The sequence below is a fragment of the Ascaphus truei genome, chromosome 8 (assembly GCF_040206685.1).
Source record: "Ascaphus truei isolate aAscTru1 chromosome 8, aAscTru1.hap1, whole genome shotgun sequence".
Classification (NCBI taxonomy): Eukaryota; Metazoa; Chordata; class Amphibia; order Anura; family Ascaphidae; genus Ascaphus; species Ascaphus truei.
In genome coordinates, this window is record NC_134490.1 from 23,525,224 (window position 1) to 23,536,979 (window position 11,756).

The window sequence follows — 11,756 nt, forward strand, 5'->3', positions numbered from 1 at the left end:
GGAGATGGACCGATATTTAGTAAGCAGCGCTATTCCATAGAACACCTTGCAGCCTATTCCCTAATTATCCGGAGAGACACTACATCTCAGATAAAATAGTTATTCAATGTGTGACCCCTTCCCTATGCTGAAGAGTTTAGTGTGATGTTGCATGAAAGAAGTATGTTTAGAGAAGGTAAGTGCCTTTATAGAGTGAATACAACACAGATGTAGCAGACGTTATCTCTCCCGCTGATGCATTGTAACGGGGGGGGGGGGGGGGTGGTGGGGGGACATACCACGCCAGTGGTAGTAGGAGCTATTGCATTTCAATTAGGAGCATGTGAAAAGGGACGTGGCTAATGCATTAGTTCACCCACTGGTGCGCACCAGCGAATGCAATAACATCTGCTGCATCTGTATATATATATACACTGTAAGTGTGTGTGTTAATGCAGCCCCGTAACAACATTTAAGCTGTAAAGGCTGTGGTATTAATTTAGTAACCCAAATTTTTCCCAATATCTGTTAGTGCTTTTTGTAGGTTAGGAAGAGATGTCTGGGGATTGGCCAGAGTCAAGATAATGTCATTGGCAAATAATGACATTTTATAATTTGTCTTTCCAATTGGAATTCCTTTTATATTTATATTTGCTCTTATGTGTGCAGCTAGTGGTTCAATCGACAATGCAAAAAGGAGAGGGGATAATGGGCATCCCTGCCTCGTGCCATTTTTGATTTTGATCGGTTCCGGGTTATCCCCGGGCAGTTTGACCATAGTTGTTGGGTTCATATAAATCCTTCTAAGAAGGATTCTTTGAAACCAAATTTCTGTGGCGTTTCGTCTAGGAACGTCCAATCTATTCTATCAAATGCCTTCTCTGCGTCTAGACTTAGTAGAATTGCCTTGGTTCCCGTTAGGTGCACATGATCCACTATATTTATAATTTTCCTTGTATTGTCAGACGCTTGTCTACCAGCTACCCCAATTAACATTTCTAGAATCAGTTAAATCACTGATTTTACACACATATATATATATATATATATATATATATATATATATATATATATATATATATATATATATAAATCAAAAGGATAGGCACACAAAAAAAATATTTTATTGGTCCAATATTTTGATTACCCCCTGGAACCATCAGCCTTCCTGATAAAGAGACAGTGGGCCAATAAAATAATGTTTTTGTACATTTTTAGTGTGACTGTTCGTATCCCTTATTTTTGTACAGTATTTTCTAGGTTCTCTTATAGCAGCACCGGGTTTATAACAGTTAAGTGTGTGCCCCAATCTCATCACATTGGTATACACTGTGTATGTATATATACAGTATATATATATATATATATATATATATATATATATAATATTTCACTCGTTGATCATTATTTTGATGGCGCAAGAAGAAAACACGAATCTGAATGTATATTTGATACATTTCAATTACCTTTAATCTCAATATTTTTTTCTCCATGCAGTAAGCTGTATGATATCCGACAATGGAAACATTAATGCAAATGAGAAAAGGTGTAATACAGGAAAATACATTTAAATTAGAGATATTTTTCAGCAAAACATGCTACATTTAAGTCATCATATTTTTCACCCTGAAATTTGTATATGGAAAATAATCTCTGTGGTTCCGTTGCATTTACTTTTTAACATCAACAACAGTTTTAGTGTTTTTCTCTCCAATCATTCAGTATCCACTGCTGTCTTTTCGATCATGCCTGTCTTTGCTGTCACGGGTATCACTGCTGTCTTTTCGATCATGTCTGTCTTTGCTGTCACGGCTATCATTGCTGTCTTTTCGATCATGCCTGTCTTTGCTGTCACGGCTATCATTGCTGTCTTTTCGATCATGCCTGTCTTTGCTGTCACGGCTATCATTGCTGTCTTTTCGATCATGCCTGTCTTTGCTGTCACGGTTATCACTGCTGTCTTTTCGATCATGCCTGTCTTTGCTGTCACGGCTGTCACGGCTATCACTGCTGTCAGTGCTGTCACTGTTGCGTTTCTCCGTTTTAAAAGGGCAAGATACTTCGGGATTTTTTCTTCTCACGACCTTGAAAGTGCAGTTCTCCTTAATAAAAATGGATTCACATATCTTTGGATTGAATCCCACAGCGATTGTGTTGCTAGAGAATAAACAAGAAGTTAGAACATTAGTTAGATATTTCCAATGCAAGAAGATAAGACAACATGCCAGAGAAATTGTATATACTGTGTATATATATATATATATATATATATCTATATCTATATCTATATCTATATCTATATATATATGTGTGTGTTTTCTCTTATCCAGTGGGGTTTTGTAGAGAGAAACGTGCTGTAACCCCCCCCAAAAAAGTTATTGATATCTAAACATCATAAATAATCCTGCTTTAAATAAAGAAATGTGGTAGAAAAAAAAAGTATTTCTCCCTCTCTCCCGGTTAATTTTCCAGCCTCATTCCTAAACATTTTATAGTCAATTAATGGAGTTTTTTAGTGGATCCCTAAAAAGAAGAACCCCATTGTCCTGAGTTCCACCACAAAAATAAGTCATCTCATCTACATCCAGTGTGTCCAAGATATTGCCATCTTTCCTGTGCAGGACATGGCTGATGTTATTGCCTAAACATGACTTTCCAAGCCAGCTTTTTATAGTGTGGTTACCACACTATAAAACCAACAAAGGAAAGGTTTCTTTACAGTAAGGGCAGTTACAATGTGGAATTCATTACCCACGGAGAATGTGATGGCAGATACAATAGATTTGTTTAAAAAAAGGTTGGCTATCTTTTTAGAAAGGAAAGGTATACAGGGATATACCAAATAAGTAAACATGGGAAGGATGTTGATCCAGTGAGTCATCTGATTGCCAATTCTTGGAGACAGGAAGGAATTTATTTTTCCCCTTATGAGATACCATTGGATGATATGACTCTGGGTTTTTTTGTTTGCCTTCCTCCGGATCAATAAGTAAGAATAGATATAGGATAAAGTATGTTGTCTAAATTTATCATAGGATGAACCTGATGGACGCATGTCTTTTTTTCTGCCTCATCTACTATGTAACTATGTCTGAAAATATTCATAAAGATTTCCACACCTTAACTTAAATACAGTGTAAATTCACCATCACTTCTTGCCAGTAGAGAGCGCCAGCGTATACTGTACACACTTTTTCAAATTTCCACACCTTAAAGCCACAGTCCATGCTTGGTTTTATTTTTCAATTATTTTAATTGATTGATATATTATTTGAATGTTATCTGTTGCAGGAGCCTCATCCGAGCTGAACTTGGGTCTGACATCTTCCCAAACCATTCACAATTCCCCCTTAATTTCATTGACAAGAATCCTTGTCTGGAAAATCAAAATGGCTGCCAGGAAGAAGATGATGCAATTGTTCCTATTGAGTAAACAGGGTGATCCACAGACTGTAAATTCCAGGGTTGAACTGCAGGACACATTGTGGTTCAGAGACAATGTACTGGGAAATTGCTGCTTAAGAAGAGAAGCTTTAAACAGTTTGAGCCTTTGTAACAACTATCTCAATCTTTAAAAACTAACCTCAGGGGACACCTTCAGATGAGGAGCAACCCTAATCTTGGCTCAATTCAGGAAGACAGGCCAACAATGGATTATTATCCTGTATGTCTGTCAGACCTGGATTGGCTAAGATTGGATTGTCTGGATTGTCTACTCTAAGACACACACACACACACACACACACACACACACACACACACACACACACACACACACACACACACACACACACACACACACACACACACACACACACACACACATAATTCAGTGGTCGACAAATCACCAAAAAATCTAGTCGCCGAACAAAAAAATCTACTCGCCACCTAGTATCACACGTGCTGCTTGGGCCAATAGGAGCTCGCCACGATGTTAAATCCACTCGCTCGGGGCATGCAAATGTATAGGTTTGTCGAACAATATATATATTTATATATATATATATATTTATATATTTAATTTCATCCAAAGCAACCTGTATTGAGTACTTTGTATGGACTTTAATCCCTTGTCTGCCAAAATACTGTACTTGCTGCACAGTTTATTTGTACAGGTGACACTCTTAGAAAGATGTATATGGACTTTGCAAATGTCGGAGCAAGCTGAAAAATAGATGTATACTAATAGAGTAGCTCAGTGGTAACGTCACTGTCTTTGAAGCAGGGGAGCCTGGTTCCATTCCAAGTGTCAGTCCCTTATGACCTTGAGCAAGTCACTTTATCTCTGTGTGCCTCAGGCACCAACATTAGATTATAAGAGCCTTGAGGCCCCAGACATGTTGTGTCTTCAAAATTATATGTACAGTGCTACGTACCTTGCTACATATGAAAAAATAATATTCATACATTCAAAATATGTAAATCTTTATTTCAATAGTTCTAACACTAACCATTACACCGAGGAATGCTCTTTGTTCTTTGTAACGTGTAAGGGCTTTGTTTAAACACAATGTAATATACCTGTGTGAAATTGTACTTGTTTTACAGCTCGCTACTGTATGCAGTAACACTCAACGTAGGGATGCCAGGTGTCCAGTATTGAACCGGACTGTCCTGTATTTGGGAACTCTGTCCAGTAAAAAATGAGAGGTAATACTGGACATGTATGTGCATACCCGTATTACCCCTCTGGACATAGTGACCTGACCGGCTTGATGGGCCGCGGGATTTCCCTGAACATGGAGAGAGCAGGGCTGTTACAGAGGGGCTGGGCAGCTTCCTCCACCCTGATTGATTGCTGCTGGGTAATGCAGCCAATCAGGAGGAGGTTTCAAGAGCCTGGGGTGGGGCAAAGGAGAGGGGGAAACAGTATGGAATGGTGAGGTGTGTGTGTATCTTGAGTGTGTTGCACCTTTCACCATTGCGTCCAGTATTTTTGGAGAAGCCACCTGGCAACTCTAACAAAACATACCAATGATGTCGCTGTTACTTACAGTGTTACAGATACGAATGCATTTCTGACTATTTAAATAAGACTTGTGAATATAATTTTCTTAAATAAAGGGCTTTGTTTTTTTATGGTGCTTCCTATACATTAAAATTGCCCCAGGACTTAAAAAGGCTGTCTCGTACAGCGGGTAAATAAACTACATTCTTTTAAACAACTGTAGCCCCCTTTCCCTGTGCCTAAGGGAAACTACGCGGGCGACTACGTGTGCTGCTATACCTGTTGCTCACAGGAGGCCTAAGGTGTGCTCTTAAAGTAAGCGCGACGACACGATGGAGTGACGGCTTGGTCGCGATCACTGGAAGTCATCTCAATTTGATTTTTCCAGCGACCATAGCCTGACCTCGTGGTTGCCGGCACTATAAGCGTAGCCTAAGCCTCTGTCACTGGGACCCTGGGGTGAGCTCTTTCTCCTTTAGTGCAGCGCCTCCACCCATGAGGAATCCCAGCGTTGGCGGGATAACCACTCACAGGAACTATTACAGTAATGAATACACACACAAGGTATATAATGAGCATTTACTGAACACACATCAATAACTATTAACTGTACTACACAGTATAATACAACAATAACGTGGGTGAGTTCCCCCAAAGTACTTAGTGTGCGGTGGCACCAATATACCTGGTGTCCTTCCCAGTGTTCATCCCACCCAATGTATGAGGTAGCACTACCCCTGTGAACGTTGCTGCACTTTATACCTGCCTGGGCACTCCTGTGCCCAGGTGTAGCTGATGAAATAGAGGATCAGTCTGGTCCCACGACGTGGGGCCTCCAATAATCCCTTCACTCCTTTTGCGTCCGATCCGCCTTGTGAAGTGCGAACTTCAGCTGGAGGGTCTAACACAATGTCTATAGGTCCCTGGCCTGGTCCCAGGCTGCAGGGCACTATGCGGCCCTACGATCCCCGGTGCTATAGTACCACTGTGTACTAAGGGGAAGCGTCCCTTTGCTGGGGCCTTTCCTGCAATACTCTGTGGTGACTCAGGGCCTACGGGGCAAGTCTAGGCCTAGTCTAGGGAAGCACTACTCCTTGGACACTACCTTCCCTGTTGCCCTCCTCCTTCCGACTGACTCGCCGTGTCTGTTCGCCCCAAACTCTATTCCTGACTTCCTCCTCTTGCTCGAGCCCTATTCGCTGGGGTAATCCCATGGGGTAATCTCCCCTAGAGGATCCTGGGACTTGTAGTCCTGCGCGGCTCTTGCAGAGCCACCTAAAATGGCCACTGACTCCCTGGCTTGCTGCGCATTCTACTGCGCATGCGCGAATCTAAAATGGCCACCGCACTGACTGCACATGCGCCAATCCAACATGGCCACCCCCACCTTCCCATCCTATGAGGAGCCCCGGCAACTAACCGCAGCTCCCCTGCTCGGTACTGGAGGTAAGAAGGCTCGGCTACACAACTTATTCATGTAGTTGACATCCTTAGAAAGTTTTAGCTGTCCTTGAAAAAAATGTGCACTTTTTTTTGTTAATTCTAAGGTTTTCTGGGGCTTTTCACTCTTGCTTTAGCTCTGTGGTTAATGGTGCCTCCAAACATGACAAGAGAACAGTGGGCCGATGTATCAAGGCAAAGTGCAATCTGGGGCTCCAGATGTATCACAAAAAAATTCCTGTTGATTTCAATGGGATTTTTTTCGTTGATACAAATGGTGCAATTTATTTGCCCCATAATAGCACCAATTTTACTCTGACATGTAGGCCCCACAAGGGTCTATGTGCTTACAGGATCTTTAAAATAAATAGCTTTCTTTCTGCTAAATTAGAGCATGTCAAACTCAATTGCGCTTGTGTCGTGTGCGCCTATGACTATCACATTTCCCAGCTGTTTAAAAATTGATTTTTCCCCCCATTTGTTTTGGCGCACAGAACAGATGTGAATGATATGTACTTAAAAAATAATATTGCGGTGTGGCACAAAATAGATTAAAAGTGCGTTAAAATCGTCAGCCAAGTTTAACTAGCCCTAAAAACTCTTAATAGTGTTAGAACGGTTTATTTGACGCAGAACAGATGTTTCATTGTGTAGGTTAACAAAATTTATTATTGTCACAGTATGGCTATTATAAAAAATATAACACTAATAATGATATTTACTTATAGGTGCTATAAATAACAATATCAGTCTGTTTTAATTCAAATTGTATCAATCAGGTACTCAAGGACGCTTCAAAAACCATTTCACACTACAAATTACGTGCCATATTTTTTGAAGGTTTGTATTAGTTTGTAACACTGAAATTTTGACGCAAATCTTAATACATAGGCACCTGTGCGTGGAACTTAGTGCTAAAACCTTAATAAACCTTAATAAAATGTGTGTGGTACAGTATGTACAGTATCAAGTCCTTTTGGGGCTTCTTACATATGACAAGTAGTTGTCTTACAATGACTTTTGACACATTGTGTCGTGTTGCATACAGGGCCTGATTGATAACATTTGGATGAAAACAGAATTCTGTGTATTTATTTTTTACTAGAATTAGTAAATATCAAATATTACTTTAATATATTTTACAGTAGCCATACTCTCAAAATAATGTATACAATGCATCCTTTTTTTGACCGTATATAATGGAACATCTGTGCTGTCCATTTTTTTAAATCATTGATACATAGCGCAGAATTAGAAATGCTTTAAGTTGCTATCAATAAAAACAGACGTTCTAGTATTTACGCCAGGTTCAACTTGGCGAATTATTTTGACGCAGGTTAAACATTTTTGATGCTAAAGGTGCACAATAAAAAAATAAAATGTACAGTAGTGATCAAATGTACACAAGATCAATATAATTTATGATTTCCCTGCATCAATTTAACGCCATTTTTATTACATATGTTCCATTGAGTGGATTTACAAAACAGATTAGGCAAAAATGGAACAAAACCCTTCAAAGGATTTAATTAGCATGGGACATTAGAAGTTGGAAAAAAATACATATCTGATTTTATTTGAAAAGTTGTCAATTACGCACAGTACATCTAACCTATTAAAGTATTGAATTTGCTTCAAAAAGCTTGTAAACATATTAAATCGGGTCCTAAGATATGAAATGCACCTGTCACGTGTTATTCCTTTGTGAGCTCGTCAGAGAGATGTGAAGATAAGAAATAATAATACGTATAGTGTATATTATTACTGATACGTACTGATCACAGCATTCCATCCCTCTCTTGCCACATACACACTCTTCACAATGATCGGATATCCATCTGGTAAAAAAAGGATGTAATTCGTCCTCGTACCAGCACCCTATTAAAAAAAATAAACTCAGTATGAACGTGGCATAAAGTATCTGCAATGCTTTGTTGCTTTGGGTGCAACCCAAATGCATATATCCTATATAACTAAATGCCAGAAAGTTCTGCAACTTTTATTTGCAAGCACTGAAACATACTTTAAAATAACTATTTAGGACCATATTTACTAAGCGGTTCTAAGTCATTCAACAGAATGGCCTATAATGTGCCATTTGGCTAAGCCCTTCTTGATGTGGCCCGTAGCAAGCATTCATTACGTATGAATTTATTGGTACATACGCAGAATTGTGAATTGGGGAGTTGTATATTCCATGTCTTTGATATTCCAGAATTCCCAGCAGATTACATACATTAAAGCAATATGACCCCCCCCCCTCCCACCACCACCACCACCCCAGACTATTTAGTATGGTGGGAAGTGGGGTAACACACAGTTAACAATACAGTTACTTCTATAAATCACCCGTACTGATTCTTACTGTATTTTATAGGGGATCTGGGATCTGGCAAAGATGAGTTCAGCTACATTTAAATGATGGAACTTACAGCTTCTCCAGCAGAAGGATACAGCTTCAAAACATATTGAAAAGGCCCAATGGGCAGAATAAATGTAGCTCCGTATCAGGTATCAGCGCTCGATCGGCACTAGCTGCCATTCAGTTAAATTGTCTTTAATAGGATATCCATACTCTGAGGTTTGCGAATGCCCCTGTGCTTCCATGTAAAGTGCACCTTGACGCATGTTCGGAACGGCCATTCAAGTGGATGGCTGTTACCAAATGATAATGGCCAAATCCCTTCATTAAACACTCTTATACAATTTAAGAACCCGACAGATCCCATAATAAGCCTTGTGCTACTCTTCCTACTCCTTCCCTTTTAACCACTCAGTAAATGAGCAAAATTGGGGCGAAGTGCATTAGGGGTAATTTACAAAAGCTAAAAAGTGGAGCAAGTTTCAAAACTCGAGCAAATTGTTGAGATTTCACTGGCGTTTTCCCAGACGTTTTAATTGGATACAAATGAAGAAAAGGGTGTGTTTTATGCTAATGTGGTGGTCATGCTCATATGAAATAATTAAGAGCAATTTATAGTACATTTACAGCAGTTTCCTGGCTTGCTAAGACCGGAGTTTGGTTCTTTTACTGCCAGCTATTCTACAAAGTGGTAAACATTTCTCAAGTTGCCACATTCAGAATAGTAAAGGAAGTCTTCCTAAAACCAGCGGTATTTTAATTTGCTTAAAGCAGAACAAACATGAAAAACACTTAACAAGAGAAAACTTGGGTGGTGTTAATAATTGGTCCTCCTTTGTATATAATGTATGCACTCATAAAGTTTGATACAGTGGGTGCATTAAGACTTATGTTTAAAATGCCTTTTTTTTTACCTTCTGTTTTCCTATCAGAAAATTACTTTTATTAAGCTTGATATATGCCCCCTTTTTAATCCTATACGTCTATAATGACACTGAATGCAATATTCTATCTTGTCTTAGATTATGTTGTTGTTTTTTTTTACATCTGTGTTAAGCTCATGGAATCTTTGTAAATCAGTATTGTTTTACCTGAGGAAGAGAGAACTCTCGAAAGCTCGACTTATAATATCTATTGTTAGTCCAACTAAAAAAGTTAAAACCTACTGTAATACTGTAGTAGTCATTTACTGGGCTCTATCGCAACTGGACTAACACAGCTATTTCTAGTTAATCTATGTACAATGCACATTTAAAAGTATTTTTTTTTCTTCTTACCTATTATTACCATTATTATTAGTATTGTCTCAAATTTCTATATATTTTCCCAACAGCATTATCACCCCCTACAAAACTCACCTGTGGGTACTTGAAATGGATTTTTCAATTGAAGCCTATCAAAATGACAGGCTGCATTGCATGTTGCTATAAAGACTCCAAAGGCGACAGTAAGATTCAGAATAAATGCCTGTGAAATACATTGAGAACACAAAAAAGGGAATTATTTTGAATCAGTATTCAAGGCTTAATTTGAAAATCTCTATCTATATTTGCCATAAACAATATTTTAGAAACAAATAAATGATGATCATTTATTTTATAGAGCGATCTGGTTATATATCGTTTTGGCTTTTTAGCTCATGGCTGGTGTCCCTATTAGTTTCCAACACGGTTTTTGGGGTTACTATACTACAATTTACCCTGTTATGCCCATAAACTGTATACTCTTTGGTACTATTCCTGTGAAAGGCATGTTTAAGTCTTAATATGTGTTAAGATTTAGCACTGTTTAGAAAGCCTAATGTCGCAGTATTAAGGAATTACATCTATACCTGGGTTACAGAAGCAGAGAGCTAACAACCTACAGATGCAGCCACTTGTATCTCTAACCTGGTGCAACACGTGCTAGGGAAACGTGGACAAAAGTCGAGCATAAGTGTCCCAGTGCTTGGCTGGGGGGAATGCCTCATCAGGATTAACACATGGGGGTCCCTGCTTGTGAATGAGACTCCCGCTGTGAAAATCCTACCGGGCTGCATCAGTCTGTAAGAGACGCGCAGCGAAAGTGAGACAGAATCAGTCACTATCTCTGCGCGCCTCTAACATGCGATCGCACGCATTTATTTAATTTTAATAACATATTATTGAAGCTGGGTTTTCCTGGGGTGAACCACATTAAATTGAGCCCCGGGGACCCCCCGCTTTCCGAGTTACAGGCCCCGGTATGGGGTGCCGGTATCTCCTGTGCGTTTAAATGCCCTGGTCACATGCCGTGGGAGAATTAAGCATGCAGGTAGACACTGGCACCCCATCATTTATAGAAAATGTATAGAACAAAATAAAAAAATATTTTTTTTTACCAGTTTTGCAATTGACTAAGAATAATGACTTCTGAAGAGATTCTTGAGTAAAAAAGGAAAATAGGAATTTATATTCATGATTATAGTGGCATCACTTTTTTTGTTTTTGCTTATTGGAAGCAATTCTAAAAATGAACATATAACATCAGCAATGTATTCGATTGGACTTACCATTGTAGAATAACCTTCCTTCCAAATACAGGATTGACGGCATTTGATGATGAATTTATATACTGTATGCTTTGTACAAAGGCAGCCAATCACTCCCCAAGCGACATCTACGCAAATACTAAAGCAAATATTGAATATAAAATCACATAAGTGGTAATGTTTTCGACATGATAAATCCTTTGCCATAAAGGTTTTTTTTTTTTTACGTACACATTAAACAGGTTCCCAAAGATTACTTACCTTTGAGCTATGAAAAGTGTTAGTGAATCAGACTAGCTTACATGTCTTTGTGTACTGTACCGGAATAAGCTACACTGCAAAGAGATCAAGAATTACTGTTTGGGATTTGGACGAATTAAGTTGCATTTAACAGTTTACATAACAGCAACTCAACCAACAAAGATAAAATACAAATATAGGATAAGTACATTGTACATTGAAAAATGTAGAGAATATATCTACAATTTTCTTTGATATACACATGACCTTTAAAGCTC

The 11,756-nt window shown here is 38.8% G+C and overlaps 1 protein-coding gene across 1 annotated transcript; it reads right to left on the minus strand.

Moving 5' to 3' along the window:
- Positions 1 to 1,426: 1,426 nt before the first annotated feature.
- Positions 1,427 to 11,278, minus strand: LOC142500903 (uncharacterized). The gene is made up of 4 exons (XM_075610175.1): positions 11,260 to 11,278; positions 10,088 to 10,196; positions 8,143 to 8,245; positions 1,427 to 2,136 (listed from the first exon to the last, which is right to left on the minus strand). Exons 1-4 carry the CDS (start codon positions 11,260 to 11,262, stop codon positions 1,698 to 1,700), a joined length of 654 nt encoding a protein of 217 aa, XP_075466290.1. The 5' UTR covers positions 11,263 to 11,278; the 3' UTR covers positions 1,427 to 1,697.
- Between the last annotated feature and the right edge of the window lie 478 nt (positions 11,279 to 11,756).